The sequence below is a fragment of the Zonotrichia leucophrys genome, chromosome 1 (genome assembly GCF_028769735.1).
Source record: "Zonotrichia leucophrys gambelii isolate GWCS_2022_RI chromosome 1, RI_Zleu_2.0, whole genome shotgun sequence".
Lineage (NCBI taxonomy): Eukaryota > Metazoa > Chordata > Aves > Passeriformes > Passerellidae > Zonotrichia > Zonotrichia leucophrys.
The window spans coordinates 20,117,170-20,138,321 of NC_088169.1; the positions used below are offsets into that span (position 1 = coordinate 20,117,170).

Sequence of the window (21,152 nt, forward strand, 5' to 3'; positions counted from 1 at the left end):
CTGAATGCAAAGAACCAAGGCACTGAGACAGTTAAGGACTTTACTGAAAGTGAGGTGAACTTTAATAGCTGGTCTCCCAGGTGGGCTTCTCCTCACTTAACTGCAGATGCCTGAAGGGCAGGCTCTGACCTCATTGTCATGGACCTCCTCTGAAGTAGCACTTCAATTTCTGTGTCCTACTTTAGATGTCTACTTGCAGTGACGTACATACACAGCAGATATATGGGCTTCTTCCTGTAGAAGTGGGAAGCATAGGGTGGTAAGCTGAGATGGGGATTGTAGATGTTTACATTCAGGTTAGACAAATCCTTTACTGCAGTAAGGACCATGCTGGCTGTCCTCCCAAAAGAGGATGCATTTGGAAACTTTTTCCTGCTTCATCTGATGAGACATCAGACACCTTGAGTCATGAGCTCCAGGTGAAGTTCATGGCAGAGAAGTAGAGAAGTCTCTTCTCTCCGGTTTCATAATTGTGTGCTGTCTGAAACTGTATAGCTATTTTCCTTTGTTTGTTAGCAGTTACTGTTGAGAAAGCACTCAGTTCCTACAGTAATATTGGAAAAACAAAACTTGGCTTCACTAATGATCAGGTAGGTAAGATTCCATTACCTACTAATTTCCCAGCTGCTGTGTTGTAAGCAACTAAATTTTAGCTGAAACTGTTCATTCTTCTTTTCTGTTGTCAATGACAAATGATACACAGGAGAGGACTGACAATTTTAATAAGATCTGTTTGCAGGTGTAAAGCCCACATTACAGCTCCTGAAAGCTGTGTAAGGAACAGCCACAATGGGAATCATGGAAAGCATGAATTGATTGAGTTGCCCTGGAATGAACATACAGGAAGCTAACTGTGATGCTTTGTGTCCTCTCTTAAGAGAAACTGACCTGGGAGGTTTACACTTCCCAAAGTGAGCTGCATGCATTCCTTAGGCACACATTATCCGGTAAATGAAGGAGGAAGAAAATTTGGAAAGAACAGCTGGGAGGAATCATAAATGCATCATAAGTGAATAAGGGTGGAATGTGAAAGGGTAAAATGTAATCAGAATGGCCAGAAAGATCTGTCTGTAAATCTTGGCTGCTAAGTGGCTTAAGAGAGGTGTAGATGATTGCTGGCAGCTGAGTAGTACAGCTCAGTGGGTTCCTCTTCACTGCAGACCAGGGTGGGCTCCAAACCCTGAGCAGTTTGAAATCAGAAACTCCTTGGCCACCATAAATACTGTGTAAGGGAGCTTTCTAATCACAGCCACAGTAGCTTGTGTTCAAAATCCAGAAAGCTTTTGTTGAGATCTGATCTTTGAAAACACTAATTGCTAGTCAGCAATTAGTTTTAAATTCTGATCCGAGGTAGACACAGGAATCTTTTCTCCCTGTTTTTTTATATTATGTGTACAGAATAAAGCCAGATCTAGTATCCTGTGTTTTTCTGTGTTGATACCCCCCAGTCTGTAGGTTTTTGTTCACAACTTCTTCCTTGTCATCATAAAAAGTTCAACTGCAGTTTCCTTATCATGTATTCTTTATTTTTAATCTTAGCTGTACTAATGTAACAACCTGTTATTATTGCAGAGCACTCCATGCATGCTCTTCATCTGCCCCCAGTATGCTACTCCCAACTAGACAATCTCCAGATTTCTTTAGTGCCAGCTCTGGCAGTCATCTCCTCCCTCAGAGGGCTGATTCAGTCTGCTAAATGGAAAGAAAGGTGTGTGCTTCATTTGCTGTATTGGTTTGTGAGAAGCACGGAGGCAGAGGGAAGGGAGGTGGTGACAGTGTGTGGCTGGGAGAGGGGGATGAAGAGGGTTAATGGGAGGCAGACTCTCCTTTTCAATGGCAATAAGTTTCTAGGCCAAACAAGTCTGACCTGCGAAATTTCACCTTTAGTCCTTCCCCTCTCTGGCTTCTCCCTCTAGGGCATTCTTTACCTTCCTGCTTTTTCCCCTTTGCATGAATTACTCTCTTTTCTTTAAGTTTTGCATCTCTCCCTTTACTGGTTTGCTTATTCCCTACTTTCTCTACCATGGGGGTTCTGCTCTCCTTCTATTCTTTTCACCTTGGGGTATTTATTAGAAATAACACCTCTGTTTTAATCCTTTTGCAATGTTTTGTATTTTCTTTTGCATTGCATCTGTGGTTAGAAGAAGCTGGTGATGGTATAGAACTTGAGCATAGAAATCCTGCAAACCTCTTACCATCTTGCTCATCTACTTTCTGTGGTCAAACCTGCAGAGCAGACACACAAATACTGGGAATCAGAGCATATGATATATGCAGAGTTCCTAACTGAAAACATCTCCTTGAAATAAGAAGTAGAAATACAGAAGAGAAAATCAGGCATTCAGGGGTTTATTTTTTTACCCTTTTTTTTCCCGCCTACCTGCCTGGAGATTCTGATGATTTGAAGTTTGTTATATAAGGTTTCTTTCTGTTGGGTGCTGCTTTCCAATAGATGCTCTGCAACTGCTCAAGTATCTACCCTGCCTTGTTTTCCAGGAAGGGGAGTAGCACAGATTGTTCACCCAAGAGGCAAAAATGGACTTTATTGGTAAATGCAGATACTGTGCTCTTTGTTCACGCCAAGTTGACTGTCCATGGGAACACTTAAAGATTATTTCCTCTGCAATAGGGATTAAGATCCATGGAAGATCCATAACTGGAAGTTTGTTGAGTACAGTACATCAGCATCAGAGCACATAAAAACTTTGGCTCAACTGGTTTATCTTTCCAGAATATATTTTATGATATTGTACACATTTTTTTTTCTCAAAATACCTTCTCCTTTTCCCCTAAAGTACTGTGCTACCTGTGTTCTGAGATAATGTGATGGACTAGTAGCATTTGCCTAGATTGTAGGTTGGAAACTGATGAATTCCATTTATGTCATGCAGCACTAGGATAAGGCCACTTTCTCAGAGAACAGCTGAGAGTAACTGGGGGGGTTGCTGCCCTTACCAAGATTTGTACAGAGCATTTAAAAATGATTATAAGGGTGAAAGAGGGCTCAGGAAACGTAGCCTGGCCTAGGCTCTGCTTAGGCTATGCTTAGCTGAGGGAAGTTTATACATTTTTAAACACTTCCATTGATGGAATAATCTCCCCAGGCAAGTCACACAGAAGTCACTACTAATTATATAACACAGCAGAATGCAATTTTCCTTCAGAATGTGTTTGATCTTTTACAGTTTGTGTAAAGACACATTTATGAAATAACAAATATGCCATGACATAGCATTTTGTTTTGAAAGTCTACGGGTTAAAGAATCACGAGCCAGTTCACTGAAAGTACGCACTGTAAAACCGTGAACAGGAAAGTTATGTTTTATTTGTCCCTCTCTCCTTCACCTTTAGCTCCTCGCCTGCAGGACGAGGTTCCTCGCCCCCGGTGCTGCCGGGGGCCGGTGCGGTTTGCCGGGGGCTGCAGGACGGGTTCGCTGGAGCCGCCGCTGCCGGACGGCCGGGGCTCGGCACAGCGGCTCCCCCGGCGGGCCCCGAGCCGGCGTCGGGGTCCGCCCAGGGACGGCCGGAGCGGGAACGGAGCCGCCCGTGCGGGGAGGGCTCGCAGGTGCGCCGGGCTGAGCGCCGCGCTGGGCGGGAGAAGCGAAACCGCCGCCCCTGAGGCAGCGGCGGGAGCCGCCTCCTGCCGCTGCCGCCCGGCTCTGCCGAGGGGCTGCCGGCTCCCGCCGCGGGGTGGGGACAGCCGGGGGCGGGCCGCGGGCGGGAGTTACGAGGAGGAGCGCCGGTGGCCGCGGGCTGCCGGGCGGGAGCCCAGCGCTGCGGGTGGACGGCGGGTCGGGGGCAGTGCCCAGCGGCGCCCCGGTGCAGGGAGCGGCGCCGCCGCCCGCCCGTTCGCGCCCATGGGGGACTCGGTGTTCAGCGAGAGGCCGGCGCTGCGCTACGCGGTGAGTGCCGGGGCGGGGGGCACTGCGCGGGCCGGGGCGCCCACGTGTGCCGTGGGGTGGTGGGAGCGTCCGTCTGTCCGTCCGCACAGGCGCGGAGCCGCGGGTCAGGGGGAGGTGGCTGCAGTCCTGCCCCGGCGGGGACTCGATGCGCGCAGCCTGCAGGCACGGCGCTGAGCTGGAGGCTTTCGCCGCTTTCCTACCTGGGAGTGTCGCGCTTTGCTGGAGATGACATAAAATATATATATTTTAATTAATAAAGGAGCGGGCGATGCGGTGCCGGCAGCGGGGCAGCCGGGCTGCAGCCGGCGGGAGCGGTGGCGGTGCCGCCTCTCCCCGGCGGTAGCGGGGCGCTCCGGCTCGGGGAGGCGCTCGGGCATCCCGGGAGCCCCGGGTCCGGCCCCGCTGCCCTTCTCCCGTCCGCGGGCTGGGCTGAGCCCAGCACCGGGAGGGCTCTCGGAGGATCCCGGGACCCCCAAGTCCGGCCCCGCTGCTCTTCTCCCGTCCGCGGGCTGGGGTGAGCCCAGCACCGGCAGGGCTCTCCGTGGCTGGCTCCGGCTCCGCTCCCGGGGCGGTTCCGATAATAACACCATACTTTATTTAATTTCCTTCACGAGAGCTGGTGCTGTTGAGAAGCCGCTGCACTTCCACCAGCCTTATTAGGAGCATTTTCTCGTTTGCTCCGGCAGGGAAAAAAAAAAAAAAAAAAAAAAAAAGCCGCGTAAAAACAACCAGCTGCCTCCTCTCCTGAAGTCATAAATAAACTCCAGCACGAGTTATTGCTATTGCATGCGAGGGCTGGTGCCGCTCTCGTTTGCACCCATGTCAGTGATGAATACTTTTATTGCTGTTGTTAAAGTTGTGTAGGAATTGTCAGTCGGAGCGGGCTTGCTTCGCTGGTCCTGGGAGCACGGCTGCTGGATTGGCGGGATGGGTTGATGGCTATTTAATTGTATCGATTACGGGGCACACTGCGATGTGCTTTTTTTTACTTGCTTCACTTTGATTCCTTCAGTATTGGACATGAAATTAAACTTCTTTTTATACACTCTTTTATTTTAAAACCTTGTGTAAACAATTTGGAAGAGACTACTTGGGCTTTTTTGGGCAGCAGGGTTTAATGTCTGTCTGTGTACATATTTTTGTACCCACTCAACTGTAGGTGTTAGTGCATTCAGCTGCTGTAGTAATATGAGCGTTTTTAGAGGTAATGGTAAGTCAGCTATATTAGTTAATAGAAACAAATACCTTTGTAGTGATAGTGATTTCATCAGGAATCTAGTGGTCATACACCAAACAAATTGGAACCACTTCTTTCAGCAGGGTAATGGTGCCGTGAGTATTTCGATGCGTGGTGACCACTGCTAGTCACGTCACATGCTAGCACCATGAAACTTTTATTACTTCCTGTGATTGTGCTTGTCAGTCTGCCATTAACTACTAGTTGCAAACACATTATTGTTTCTGTCAGTTGGGTATCAGTCCTGTTTCATGCTTGGAGCCAGCAGCAGGTAGTGCATTGAATTCAGGCCAGCAGGCATGCAAGGGAAGAAGGATGGGCAGCCATATCGGATGACCATTACCTCTTTGACAAAACCCCTGGTCTTTGATTGCTGTGTATCACAGCAAAAGGGAAATTGCACACCTGAGAATGAAACTTCAAAGTATTTTTTACGATTTTAGGATACATTTCAATGATGAAGTAGCAACACATAGTTATATCTTGGAGGTAAGTGACATTTATAGTTTATATCACTGGCTTGCCTGGAGAATTGGGGTCTGGACGCCGTGCATAATCCAGGCTTAACATGGAGTCTGTGAAAACCTAGATGAGATGAAAAGTGTGTTGACTTGATGAGCTCAGACTGTAGAGCTTTCTTGTATTGAGACCTTAGTAATTACTGCTTAAATGTAGTGAAGTGCCGTTCTCATTAAGTAGTTGCGTGGTGTAAATACAAATCAAGTTCTTGGATTGTTTTGATATCTGTGAAATAAAAATTATGCAGTGTTGCAGCATTTAATAGCCATTAATTTATTGGCAGAAGAAATTACAGTGATTTCTGTGGTGAGCTTCTCTTCTGATTTTCAGGACTGATAATTAAAATTTCATGGTTTTCATAAAAGAAAGCATCTGCACTGGCATCTTCGTTCCAGACAGCACTGTGCTTCTGAACGCAGTCTCCCAATCTTCCCCAGTTGTTTGCTTTGCTTCATGTCTCAGGGTGGACTGATCATGGGAAACAGCATTTGTTCAGGTGATGCTGAACTGGGGAATGTGCTTCTGGTGCTTCTCAGCTTGGAGGGTATTTGAGCCTCAGGACCAAGCTAGAGTCAGCTAAACTTGGAAAATTCATGTTGTTTGGACATTCCATCCGCTGTACCAGCCCCTGAGCTCTGCAGTGTGCTACAGCCAGTGCAACACAATAATGTAGCCATAAATCAACAGGGATGGCACTGTGATTCTGAGGCTTCCTAGTGTGTTTGCAAGCATAGCTTATGCAAACACAGACTTAATAGCTTAAGACTGTTATGTCAGTGGCTATGATCCCATCACCTATAGCACATTGGATCCTGTGTGTGTTAAGTGAGCGTGGAGAGACTGATAATTATGTCACAGTTCCATTCTGAACTCGGCATTGGTGTTGACTTACCTAAAAACTCCACTAGGCAAAGAGGTCATTTTAATATGCTGAAATATTGTTTTCAGTGAAAAGTAAATTAAAAGAAACCAGCCAGTTGAAAATGAAAAAAATATGTTATTAAAGCAGTAGGTGTAAGAAAAACAAACCAAAATGCAGACTGGGAGATAGTTATACTTGCATTAGATCAGAGAAACAATTTTTTTTCCCTCCTCATATCTTTTCATTAGTCCAAAGACTCTTTTCCCTTTCTTATATGTTTAGATGACATTTTTATTAAAACTTAGAGAAAGGTAAATAGTATCTCATTCTTGATGTATATTGCCTGGCCAAACTGTACTCTTTATTTTTTAGACATGGGTTAGTTTACCTGTCCATTAATCATCTGGCTAAATTACTCAGAATTAAAAGCTTTTTTTGGTATCATGGTGTTTGTAACTGATACTAAAATCTCCAAATGTTCCAGGAACTGTTTTCAGTGTTTCAGGAACTGTTTTGTATTGTTTCATTAAAAGGGATGGTCACCTTCCTGACTCGGGATTTCTTTTTGTTTATTGCTAAATTCTTTTTTTCCCCCACTCCATCTTAGTAGCTTAATGGGGGAACTAAAAAGCTGCTTCATGTATTTTGGCTAAAACATCAGAGAGATCCATTGGTTACTTGAGATGCAGAGTTTTTTCCTGTGACAAAAAGCCTCAAAACAGTCTTAGCTGTTGCCCAATTAGCCGGTCCCTCAGTGGTTCAAAGCAGAAAGATTGGAGAATGATCTGGTTTGTATATAGCCATTTTAATCTTAGTGTAATATCTTTAATCTTGTTTTGTCTTTGAAACATTTACCAGAAAGGATTTCCCTCAAGGGAAAGGACATTTTACCCTGATGAGGAAACTCTGACTGTCTTTGACCAGGGAATATGAGAAAATGGGGAAGGAGCTGGGATTTGGAAGTGGCTGCCATGGCTTGAGAGATACCTTGGGGAATTCATCTAAGGAGGAAATATGAGACTTTCTTGGGGCCAAAAAATGAGTGTTCTGGCATCCAGAGTGGAAGGGATATGTGAGTCCTTGGACAACAACTTTGAGTTGGTTTAAGCTTCTCACCTCAAATTCAGACATTGGAGAGTATTTTGAGAAAAGAAGGTTTTTTCCCAGCCTCCGGCAGTGTTTGGGGCATTGTATTGTGTGTTTGCTCAGCCTGTGCCCAGCTGGCCCTTGCTGGGCTGATAGGCAGACTTGCTGCTCCCTCTTTAGTGTCTTAAATCCACGAGGCTGCATGGAAGGATGGAGAAAACAGAAGAAACAGTTTTCACTGGAAACTATGACACGAGGAAACCTCCTGCTTTCTGGAGCACAGAGGGAGTAAAAAGAGGATAACAGACATTTTCCTCCAGTATTCCAGTTGTACTAATGATAACTAAGAATTATATATTTATATAATTCAAGGTGGAGTACCAAGATTGGTGGCGATGCTGTAAAGCTGTAAACTGGAATGGTAAAAATCTCCTTGTGAGGAGGACCCAAGCACTGCCATCCTCCTGTGGGCTTGCTTGTGTTTTGCAAGAATCCTCTTTTAAAGACAGTTCCTTGTGTTTCTGATTTCAGGACGCATTGCCTTATGACTTGAGCCTTCAGCCACTCACAGATTTTAACAAACTTACATGCCACAAGCAGACCACATTTGTTACCATAATTGTGGGAAATCCTACAAGTAATTTATCTTAATGGACTAATAAGATTGCTGTCTTCACCTAGACCATATGACTGGTTTCTCTCTTGCCAACAGTCTTGCCAGCAAGAAACAGCATAGGACCAGGCTGGGCCAGTGTGTATCCAGATCAATCAGAGTGTGTTTTTGTGCTTAGGTTTGGTGAGGTTGAGGACAGGCTGTGGGCTGGAGAGGAAGTTCCTGCCCATCAAAAAATCTTAAACATCTCTACTTCACAAAAGGTAACTGCTTATTTTCTCCTATCCTGAATAGTCACAAGCAGAGTTAACTTGTTCAAGAGGTTTAATTGCTCTGTAGGTGTTGTTTTCAAATTAGGAAATTTTGAAGAAAACTATCAAATTCACCAAATAAGCAAGCTACAGAAGAGGCAATTAGCAGTAGAGGAGTAGTTAAATGTCAGATTTCTGGCATCTGATTCTTGGATTTTATTTGTCAAGGACTTATCTCACCTTATGCATGTTGGGTTTTTTGGAAGGAGGAATATGATTTCTGAGGATGTTGAGCCCAGTGCTTCATTCTTCATTTGGGTGAAATTCCCAGTGACAGTGGTGACTCATGCTTGCACTTCTGCAACGTTTGAAAGTACTTTTATTGCTAATCTCTAAAGAGCATGTATAAATATAGGAAGTGAGCTCTCTTTGTCACTCAGTATGAACACCAGGACCAAGCTTTGACTGGGATTGATGGAATTTGAAGTGAGTCCAGCTGTTTTTTATCTGCTATGCAAAGTGGCCATGAGTTAACACCAAAGAGCTGGAATTCAGGAAGCAAGGAGCTCATGTGTGTCACAGGATTCTGAAAAGTTACAGGAAGTAGATTTCCATTCTGATCAGATTCTATTTTTTTTATAGCTGTTGAACACCTCATGTATTCTGGGAGCTCTTACTGACATGTGGATATCACTGTTCTTCCTCTCATATGCAGGACAAAGATGGGGGCAGATGCAGGTGGAGTTGGGCAGGACTTGCTAGGTTAGGTGCAGAGCCACACTGATGTGGTTTATTAGTCTGCTCCCAGACACTGTGCAGGAATACAAGTGGTCTAAAGTACAGAGAAAAGTGGCCACCCTGTGTATAGACGGCAGGAGGTAAAGCTTCCCTTTATTCAGTTTCTCTCTGTCTCTAGCATAATCTGTCCCTGCAGAGCAATTACAGTTCTTGTAATAGTACTTGCAAAGATGCTGTTTAACAAAACTCGCACATGAGTGGATCTTCAGGGTTTCTCTGCAGAGGGGCACACAACCATTAGGCTCAGATGTGGTGCTGTGCTTCCCCAGGAAGGTTTATGCTGATACAGCTTCTCCAGGAGAAGACTGAATCAGCCAGCACCAGTCCTCTGCAAAGCTTCAGGGTGATGTTTTGGGCTCAGCTCTGCCTGAGCAGCAAGGTCATGCTTGGCTAAAATCAGCACCTGTGCCTGGAATGAAGCTTAGCCATGTAGATGAAGTGCAAGATGAGGATTTCAGTCTCTGTTATTTCCTTTATTGGTGACTTTAGAACAAGGCTGTTCTCTGGTCCTTTTTCAATTTTTTCTTCCCCTGTGGAAATACTTCTCTTCCTAAAGAAGAGAAGTATTTGTTTGTGTGTACAAACGTGCTAGCCTTTAGAGATTGTTCAGGTATGATGGTGGTGTGAATACAGAACTACCCTGAAGTAAAGATGTTGAACTCCACCTAGTCAATATTCCCCACACAAGCTGATGGTTTGTATTCCAGTTCTGTTTTCCAGAAGCTTTTTGAAATTTGCAGATGTGTCTTCACACTTCTTTCAGCCTGAAGAGTGAAGTAAATGGAAGATGATTGAGGTCACAGATATATTTAGGTAGTTGGTTCTACTTGTATTTATCTTCAGTTGCAAATTGGTTACCTTTTATGCACAAGTGTCTGTGTACAACTGTGAGGAAGGAAATTTACTTACTCAGGAGATTTGTTTCTGTAGAGTTATATTTAGTAAAGTAGTTTTGCTGGCTACAGCTCTTCAAAATTTCATATATATTTAGAATTTAAATAGCAAATGAAAATGACACCTAAGGAATACTCTGGTTTACATGTCATCATGTAAGCAGGGATTTTTGAACTTCTTTCATTTGTCTGTTAAGGACCTCTGTTGTTCACCCACTACTATTTCTGGGCAAGGTGTGTTTGCTGCTCTTGTTCTAAAGGAATATCTCTACCTGTGGCAGAAATACAGCTGAACTCTTAGTGACTTGGAAAAGATGTACTCAGAGTTCAAATTCCACACTATTGCTGCCTTTCTATGACATTTGAGAATATAGAAAGACATTTCACTTCATGGAGTGAAATGGCTTTTACTTGTCTAGGGAATAAAGGAGGTCTGCATGCATTGTACTGCTTACAAAAAGAATCTGACAGCCTTTTCTGTAGCATGCCTTGGCTGTCAAGTCCACATGGTTCACATTAAGTTTCTCTAAAGGGGTGTTAGACCTTAGTGCTCCCTTGGGAGATACCTGGATCTTATCAGGCATGGCTGACTAAAAAAGAAAAGTAAGTAATGTTTTTTCTTTCTAATGCTTACTATCTAAGTGTTATTGATAGCTCACATTTAAAAGGATTTTCTGAATATATTCTCTACTAAAGCAAAAAATGTTATGATATGCTGATGGAAAATTGAATATTACAGCAGTACTTAAATAGACTGTATTTAGTGTTCAGTTGCTAAGGGCAACCTGAGTAAAGTTTGGGTTTTTCAGGCTGTGGTGCCCTCAGGTATGCAGGAAGAGTAAGTGCTGATCTTAACTGCCTGCTGTTGTTTCATACATGGATGCTTTGCATTTTTGAAACAGGTGATTGAAGCTGTGGAAATTATACTGGAGGCTGTTGATATTACATCATACAATTGAATTGTTTACTTCTAAATAATACCTCATACTTTTGTGCATTAGTTTATGTGAATCTGATTATCAGTCACTTTTGCTGCACTGCCATGAAGATAGATGATCCTGTGATTTTATAACTACTACAGTTCTGTGTAACTACAGTAGATTAGAGCCAGTCTTCACTGTTTCTGTTTACTGTAGATGATCAATTTCTTTGAAATGGAGCATCTTGTATAACTAAGTATAACTGTAGCACCCAGACTTTGGCCTGTCTAATCTCCTGAAACTTGCTGTTGTCTTCTTTTGATGTTGATAAAGGTATAATACTTGCAAAGTTTTAAATATTTACAAAGTCAGTTGTGTTGCTTGGGGTGTGAGGTTTGATGCAGACACCTAAGTTAAATGTTGTTTAATGATGAGTATTTTTTCCCTTTTTCCTGTTAGTTTGTAAAAGGTCCTGTTACACTCATCTATATGTGACTTGGCACTTGGATCCAGTATCTTTGCTGGCTGAAATTCTCATTTCTGTGATTACTGTATTTTTTCCAGTCTGGACCTATTAATAAAGATCTTGAGGCTTGCAAAGCACTTTGTTTAAACACAAGCTGGGGAAAAGAATCTGAAGATCATTGTTTGATTAAGCTAGCTTAAAAACTTGGAAATGTATTTCTGCTTTTCAGATGGGGTTTTGAATAAGCACAGTATTTAGAACTATTTCTACATACCAAAAAAAAAAAAAAAAGCAAACCCATAAACAAATTGTGCTGGAAGAAAACCATAGGTACTTGCTGCCTAGTCCTGTTCTTGCTGAAATATATCCCAGCTCATGAAACAGATGTGGAATCCAACTTTGTGCAGAGGCCACACCCTCCATTTCCCTTGGCAGATTGTCTCACATTCCTGTGACCCTCTGGGTAAAACCATCCTTTAACTGGTACTCTGGCCTTAAATGTTTATTTTTTTTCTTTTGTGGTAAATTGCTCTTGTTCTGTATCACTGCAGGCTGTCATTAATATTTGCATACTGTTATTATGTATCCCTTTAAATGTCAGATTTTGTAGCTGCACATATTGAATGTTGGAAATATTCCCAATTTCTATGAAAGTTATCTTAAATAAAAATGAGTGATTTATTTTACTGCAGAGTATGGCACTGAGGAACTTTTGGTAGAATGTCAAAGGGGTTTTCTTGTTTGCAAGCAGAGATCCCTATGAGTAATTGAGGAACCCCCAATTAGCTGGTTGCTTCCTCTCCCAGATATGTGTTTCTGTGGTCTCCTTTATGAATGTTTTTGCTGTCAAGTTCTCAGCCTGTTCTGTCCTCTGAGCACATCTGGACAAATGGTAGGAACAGGTGGCAGGAGGGGAAGTACATGGCTTGGCTTTTAACTGGAGGCTGCATGTCTTTCAGAGCTGTAACTGCTGAATCTCTTCTTGTGGAGTCTGCAGTATCTTGCACAAGCAGCAGCAATGACCAGGGGGTTTTGTTTCAACCCTTGAGAAGCACATGGGCTGCCCCTGCAGTGAGGGATGCAAAATGTTCATGTCTTGAGCCCAGGTTCATGTCTCAGTGGTGGGTTTGGTGGGTTTTCACTGGAGAGATGCACGTGCACTGCTCTCAGCATTATGTAGTGACAGGCAGCACTTTCCAACACCTGTGTTTAGCTCAGGAGCAGGGGAACTGCTGAGCTGTGTCCTTGTGACCTCAAGAGCTGAATTACCTGAGCTGCTGTTGGAGGAGCACAGGAGATGACAGCCAGCTGTGACACAGACTGTGAGCACCTGAGAATTGCACCACTCACTTCCATTTGTGCATGATGGACACAAGCCGAAGTTTTCCAGGAGTGAAAACTGCAATGTCACACAAGTGCATGAGTCAGTCCGGCTCTCAGCTTGACCTGATGGTTTTGGATTTAAAGCCACTGGGATTTCCAGAGGCAGTTCACAGTCCTTCTTCAGCAGAAGGTGAAGTCCTGCTCAGCTGTGATTCTGGACAGACAATTTTGCCTTTTGGGTAAGGGTCTTGCTGGTGCATCATTCTGGGCTGCTTTGTTTCCTTGTGGCTGAGTGAGCCCATAGCTGGACACTGTGGCTGGAAGAAATGAAATTGCTAGTGAGGAGCTTTGTTTTCAGAGTTACTGAGGCCTGAATTTCTCTATAAATACTTTTGGGTTTTTAATTTTTTTTTCTTCTTGCATGTCTTACTCTGAACTGTATTCACAAGGTTCGATTTAGATTGATGTAAATCTGAAATTCAGTCTGAGGCCACAGGAGAATGGACTAATTAAATGCAAATTTTTGAGCTTTATTACCCCTCACCTGTCGTCTTCCACAGTGTATCTGCATTTTAGTCAAGGTTTTCCATGCATGAATGCACAGCCCATGTCAAGCAATGTCGAATTCCTGAATTTTAGGAATTTACTATGGTAAAATGTTGCAAGAGGGCAGAATTAACCTCTGTCAGAAATACAGAGGAGAAAAGGGGTAAAAAGAGCAAACTGTGCAGTCCTCTGTACATTGTACATTACTTTGTCAAATGTTTTTGTTACTTTATTCTAACAAAAAGAGTTGTTTATATTTATTTACAGAAGAGATGCTCTTGTCCTTTTTGATCAGTTGACAATTTCCCTTCTGGCTAACTATATTTTTTTGGGGAGGCATTCTCCCTGCTGTGAGTTCTCTAATGAACAATGGTTGTTCCACTACAGGTGATTCATGGCTTTGGAAGTGGTCCTTCTAAATCTTTATTTTCTGATAGCACTGTAGTTTTGAAAGCACTCCTTTATATGAGAAATTTGGGAGTCTCCAGCTACTGAGTCTCTCTGCATGATTTTGGATAGTTTGTTTTGAGTGATGATGAATTATGTATTTTACTTCCAGGACGTATACACAATGGCTGGAGAGTATTTAAATCCTTCAGTACTACAGCAGCATTTCTGGCCATGAGTTAATATTGCCATTGTCCCTGTTGGTCTCTAAATTAGGCTGAACTTGAGTCAAGACTGTGGCCCTTGCCACAGTGCTATAACCTTAATTTTGTCAATACTGTGTTGTCACACAAGTTTGTATCATTTTTCCTTTCTGCATTTCCATCATCCATGGACAGTCATCCCATTATGTTTTTTTGTTGGTGCAGGCTTTCTCAAACCCAGGTAAGCATGAACTATTTTTGTGCCCTTAGATATGTCATAGGTGCCTTTAGTCATCTTCTGTGAAGTGATGGGAAAGAATTACTTGGCTGACTGTCAAATTTAGTGTCTTTCAGCAACTTTGAGGTCTGTACAGCTGAATTTGAAAAGATACTTTTACTAGGAGCTGGCCCTGTTCATCTGGCCAGCTGAGGCTTTTTTCTTTCTTGTGTGGCATTGCCAGATAATACCCAGTAATTGTTGCTGTGCAGCGAAACAATTCTGTGCTGTTGCAAGTCCTTTTCTCTCAGCAAGATTGAAAAAGGTGAAGGGGACAGTGTTTCTGCCCTACCTTAAATAAAGAGTAATTAAAATGTGCACAGGGAGGAAGTCTGATTAGTAACAAGCTGCTGTTGTTTTTTTTTTTTCCTCTCTCTCGGGCATAACATCAAAGTGTTTGACAAGAAATATTATTGCCAGGAAGTCTTTACAATTATTACCTATGCCTGCAAATAGAGTGTCTGTTCTTTTAGCTAGCTTGCAATATTAAGCAGAGTTTACTTATATCTTACTATATTTTGCACTAGTTGTTTAAATCATTTCCCCTTTATGTAGAATTCATGCCTGAAATTCCAGCTGAAGAAGTATTATTGAATTCCTTTCCTTTACTATCATGTTTCTGATGGTGGTTTTTATCTATTGCTTATTTTAAAGTTCTCTTAAATGCTTTCTTTTGCAGGAAAGTGAGAAAATGAATTATCAGGAAGTACAGATGCTCTGTAGATCATGGGCAACAATTTTTAAAAAAAATGCTGTGCAGAGCACATTTATCGGCCTAACTCATTTTGTATTATTTCTGTTGGAATATTTATACTTTTTGATTGATTTTCTACCACATAATACCATATATTGGCTATTAATAACTATTGACTTAAATGTGTGAGGCTTTGCAGATTAGAGTGTACCTTTCACTAAAAGGCACAGGAAATAACAAGGTTCTTCACTTTTCCCAAGTTATGTATGTAATTTGGTAATACACATTCTCCCAATTCAGGGCTCTTAGAGCTCAGATCTTCATGCTGTTGCCATTAGTTAATTATATTTCCTTTAATTTTGCTGGTGTCTTTTTGCAAGGTGAGGCTTTGGTTTGAACTCTTCAAACTCAGGTAAAGACCTTCAACTGCAAAGATTGATGTTGAAATGACTGCTTTCATTTTCCCCTTGTCTTGTACAGATTGTCATAGCGCTATGTGTTTTAGTCTTGTGTGTTTGAGACACTTGTAGGTTTGATCTCCTGTCTAACACTGCCTCTCTGCTAAGTGTGCAAGGCCAGGTCAAGTCAAGGTTTCATTTTACATGGATGAGTATTTTCTTTACAGTATATATTACTGAAGTTTTCTGAAACGGTGCAGCTCTGCTCTCGAGGTCTGGTGTAAAACAAACTTCAAAACAGAGAGCAGATTTCAGTCATTGCTTCTGAAAATGCCAGCAGTCACATGGCTGCTTGACAAGGGGTGAGGATGGTTTCAGTGTTTATGAAGCCAGATTTATAAACTGACAAGAGCAGAGTTTGTACATAGCTTGTTCTGTAAAGTGCTTAATGCATTTTGGTGCATTTAGAAGCAATAATGTGTAATAGAGTGTGTACGTATTTCCTTGCTTTTCACAAATAACCTTGTTATGTTCTTGGTGATTCATCTTGCTGTTTTCTCCCATGAAGCTTTTTTTCCCACTAATGGTAATACTACTCAGTTTTCTGTGAACTCGGTAGAATTTCTATTTATCTATTAAGAATGCAAAATCAAGGGGGAAAAGGGGAGGTCACATTTATTCTGGGATGAATTACCATGAGGAATTAATGTCTTGTTATTTTGCCTAAACTGGCCTCTAGCTATCTTTGTGGATCCCTTTTAAAGCAAGCTTGAATGCAGCTTTAGCAGGGTGATTGGAGCAAGGCAACAATAAATACTCTGACTCATAACAGTGCATGTTTAGGTATTTAGACATAGATTTAACTCTAAGTGCAATTTCTCAATCTGGCTCCAAAGAAGCAGACATTTTGATTCCATTCATCAGGCAAATGAGGTTGCTCTTACGTGAGTTTCTTCAAATCTCCTCAAGGCTTCCCTGCTTGAAGCAGAAGTGGGTAAATGAATGGCTCTGGATTCCCTGTCACCATTATAATTATGTCTTATCATGCGAATTCATTGCATTTGGGAGTCCTTTTTGTCCATGTTAAGCCACATGCAGTTCAGATGGTCCCAGCCTCTACCAGTGGCACTTTGAGCCTCAGTGATGGTTATAAATAAGCAAATATAGTGAAGATTGAGATCAGGACTATCCTGCCCTGCTCAGAGCTTCAGGAGTGTTGACATTTGTTTCAAACAAGAGAAGTAATGTGGTGTTTGGGTGGGCATTGTAGGTACAGTCCTGCTGATGGTGTGTCTGGATTCCTTCCTGAGCACTGCTCCTGCTGGCAGGATCGCTGCCCCTTTGGCCAGCATACACCTGTGTTTGGTGCCATCTCTGTCTGAGTAACTCTTTAAAAGAATTCCTTGTATAGAAACTGTGCTGACACTCAAGAAAGGGTTGAAAAAATACTCCTGTCCTCTGGTGTTCCATGAATCCTGAGTCTTGTCAACTACTTACCAATGTCTTGGTTTTCGTTAGTCTTGAGGGTTGATGGCTCCTCCAGACTTAAGCCGCAGATTTGTTTGCTCACTGAGGCATCAGCATCACTCAAGAGCAGCACTTGAGGCTGAATTACACATTCACATAAGCAGCCTTGCTGATATACCCACGTAAATGAAGGCCAAACCATCATGTTAGCAAGGAGCAATGCTCAAAAGATGTTTCTTTGGGGAAACAAAGATCTTTGTAATCACAAGTGTCTGCTTTCTATATGAATGTGTATTACAATGTATTAATTGTGTGTGTTTTTTATTCTGCTCTTGTATTTTCTGTTAGAAGTATTCACTTCAGATTATCCATAAGATTACCCAATCCCCACATCACAGTTGGTTTTTAACAGAAATCATTGGTATCAGTGGCCACCACATGGGAGGAGAGAGCAAGGCTTGCTGCTTGGCCTCCTGAGGTTGCAACAAAGCTTCTTCACACTTGCTGGAAGGTGCTTGAGTTACCTTGCCAAAACTAAGTTCAGCTATCCATTTAAAAACGTTTCCTTTATGAGTACAGTCATTTCTTGTATCTTGTAAAACATAGAGCAGAATGCCATGCAAGCTTAGATCTGCTGTTCTAATCCCCAGTTGTGCGTATGGACTGTTGTGGCATTTTCAGTGTTAGTGTTACTGAAACCTCACCTGTGAGTTTGGTATAATTATTTCTCAGAATTCCTTTCCCTTAAAAATTGTCTCTTTCCAGTGTTAACTTTCATCAAATAAAAAGAAACAAGAAAAAGTTGCAGTTTTGACTGCAGGAGAAGTAATTGCATTAGTTACAGAAATGAACACTATACCAACTTGGAGAAAAAGATAAGGGCCCAGGTATGTGTATTAGTAAAGCAGAGATGAGCTTGCAGTAATTACACTGCTGCACTTTTACTTGTAGCTGTGCTTGCAGGAGGTGCCTCTTCTACAGCTCATAGGCTGGATCTGAGGCATAAAAATAATTCATCCAGAAGTTTCTGAGGTCCTTTATTAGTTTTGACAGCCTGCTTTCTGGTGCCTTCTTTTGATGCTCCTGTGTGATTTCTCTACTGTGGCATGAAAACTGTGTCTGCCATTTAGCCTTATTCTGGGGGGAAGGTGTGTGACAATCCTGTGTCTCTTAGTCATGGATTTCTTATATTTGTGTCAGGAGTGTTTGGTAGTCTCCCTGCTCACCTGCACTTTACATAGGTTTACATGTATGCAGTCTTAAATGTATTTGAATTACTTCCCAAATGACCTCTGAAACATGTACTTCTAGTCTTAGTAAATCTCTGTAGGTTTGTGCATCAAGGAAAACAAAAAGAAATAGCAGCTTTTGTGGAGCTCTCTTAAACATGTACATGCCCCCCATTGCTTTGGTACACATCTTCCTCCCATTTGTAGTAGGTTTAGATTGTTTTTATATTGTCCACTTTACTCTGTTTCCTGCAGACTCATGCAATTTAGCACTGCAGAGGGACTGGAGGAAATTATCTCTAGGCTGACTATTAATTATTGTTCTCCTGAGAATCTGCTTCTTCTTCAAAGAGAATGGCAATAGCAAAGAGATAAAAAGCACTCTGGAAACATGCTAGTGCAATTATTACTTACACCTCTGGCAAATTAGGGGACTGATCCTTTTCCTAAAAGTTTCAAAGAAGCATATTTGTTCTGCTTTATTTTTACTTTATATAAGAAAATCAGTCTTAAGCCTTAACTCTTCATAATTGCTTAAAACTGGAAAGTGATTTCTTGGGAAGGAAAATACTTGAAAAGTTAGTAGAATTCACCTGGCCAATATTTCGGACTGTAAGACATGGGGGCCCTCCTGAGCTGTGGATCCCTGCCCCTTGCTGTTGCACCCAGCTATGTGTAACCTCTTAGATAAACACACCAGGTCTGTGTCTCAGAGATTGGATGGTGTTTTCATTCATTGCTTCAGCTAAAGGGCTCTTCCAGATCCCTGTGACCAGCTTTTCATATTGACTTAAATTTATTCTTGGGGCACCATGAATATGTGAGCTTTTAGCAGAAACTGCACTTCTGTTGGCCTGTTAGTTATCCAAGCTTTCCTTCCTTTATTTGTTTGGCCTGCAGAAAGGATGCTGGCTCTGCTGTGAGGGACGCCCTTATTCTGTCTCTCTCCCTAGAAAGTGTCCTCTGTGTTTGTTGCCTTCTTCAGGGGTGGACTTCACACACAGTAGGGAAAAATGTGAGAGCAGAGTGACAGGAGCTGGTTTCATGGCCTGAAGTCAAAGGGAAAATGTCCTCTGTCATGATCCCTTCCTCACCCCAACTATAAATGGAGCCCAAGCTTAGCAGCTGACATGAATGCTGCAGTGCTCTTCATTTAGATGAGTACTGCTCTTGGCAATCTTTTCAGCTGATGGCTTTACTTTTTTCTTTTTATTTCCCATCTTTTAAATAGTTGCTTTAATCAACTTTGTTCTGCACTTCCTTAGCTAGGACAAATCATCCTCTCAGAGACTGAGATCTGCTGCCTCTGCAGGTGGAGCAGGAGAGGGAAGCCAAGGACCTACCTCATTTTCCTCATTCTGCTGGAGTTCCTCTTGAAATGTCTCTGTTAATGGTTGGTTTTGGGCACAGAAAAGGGAGAGGTGGAGTTGGGAGACAGCAAACTGAAGATAATGTGGGACAAAAAGGAGGAGAAATTGCCAAGTACTGATGGGAGAAAGGCATGGATAGGGTGACCGTGCTGCTGTTGGGTCTGGCAGCCAGCCCACAGCCCCAGCACGGATCCCTTGCAGCTGCTGCAGCCCCCTGGCTGCTCTCAGCCTCTGTGCCTTGGCCCAGGGGCTGTAAGAACTCCTGGCACTTGGAGCAGCAGCTGTGGAGGAAGCTCCTAGGTGTGTCCCTGCCACGTTAAACCACAGGGGGTGAAGCAAATGTTCATTACTGGGGGCAAACCCTCTGCTCATATGAACTGGTTCCTTTTGTTTGCACCACTACTCTTGTGATAGTAACTCCTTTTTGTATGGATAGCTTAATTTGGAGGAAAACTCCAGCTTTTACATTTCACTGTCAGTGATTATGGATATATTGGGATGTAAATGGGAAAAGCACACATCTGCCTGGAACTTATACAGATGTTTGACAGAAATGACCTCACCACCTTAAATAATATCAACATTTTCAGTCCTCTTCATAACTCACTTCAGTGGTGCTATTCTTTCTGTTTTGCCAAACTTTTCAAAACAGAAAACATAAGACTAAGAAATCAGACCATACTTTAAAGAGAATCTATTGTGCACCTATTTATTTCTGAAATTAAATACATATTTTTTAAAATTCATATTGACTTTTTTCCTCTCTTACATGACTACTCTTAGGATTTAGGATCATTATCTTGTGCTAACCAGTGGCCCTTTGTGCAGGCTTACCAGAGGTACATTGCATTTTCTGGGGGAAATGTAATTCATACTTGCAAAATTTTATGGATGACATTACATTAAGTAAAGGTGGTTTTTTGCTTGTTGTGAATTTGAATGGGTAAAGGATGAACAGATCTATGTGTCCTCATTGTTTCAAGTGTAAGTGTGCCAATTCTCTCCTACATAATTTTCCCCCAGGGCTGTAAAGTTTTAGTAGCACTTAGCAAAATGTTAAAAGGAAATATATGCCAGTATGATTTTAAGGACAGCATAAGGCATTTGGAAGTGGTGACTCATGCAAAGTGTTAATAAATACAACTGCACTCAAGTACTTAAAGCTGCCTTTGTTACACTGCTAAGGTGAGAGGTGCTTCTGAAATGCCAAATTAAGAATAAATTCTCTTCAAACTTGTCTGTCTGTAAACATATGTCTAATAATGATAAAAATCTTTTGTTAGGTCAGACTGGCTAATTGTCTCACATTTTTTGATAGAAGGGATCCACAAAGTTAAGAAATTTTTAAAACCATGGCAAAGTTTCTGAAATTTAAAATTTTTCTGTCATTTGGATTACTTTAAAAATGGATTCTGGATGAATTTTTTATGACATAGGCAACAGTGTTAGTTGTGCTTGTTCACACAGTGGCAGAATGGCCTGGGGGTGATGAGGAGTTCATCCCAGCTGCTGGTTGATGGGACGGACAAGTGCACAGGTCCCCTGCTCCTTGTCCTGCTCTACCTTACCTGGGCAGGTGTGAGATGTGAGGTGCACTCAGGGGTGTTAGGGGTCTGCTCTAGATGCCAAGTTCAGCTTTTGTGTAGAAGTCAGCATTGCTAGAGAAGGAAATACTACTGGGAGATCCATATCTCTGGGAAACTTTTAGTCC

The 21,152-nt window shown here is 42.3% G+C and overlaps 1 protein-coding gene across 3 annotated transcripts in view; it reads left to right on the plus strand.

Annotated features, from left to right (window-relative positions):
* Positions 1-21,152, plus strand: part of ARHGAP6 (Rho GTPase activating protein 6) — a 315,428-nt gene that overhangs the window by 153,560 nt on the left and 140,716 nt on the right. The window contains exon 1 of one of the 3 annotated variants that reach the window (XM_064708530.1): positions 3,697-3,902. The exons of 1 other annotated variant lie outside the window; for it this stretch is intronic. In XM_064708530.1, coding sequence (XP_064564600.1) covers positions 3,858-3,902 — 45 coding nt within the window. In that variant the 5' untranslated portion in view covers positions 3,697-3,857. Of the gene's footprint in view, positions 1-3,696; positions 3,903-5,608; positions 5,629-21,152 lie in introns of those variants that run through there. One more of the 3 variants, XM_064708564.1, reaches the window with a different exon arrangement.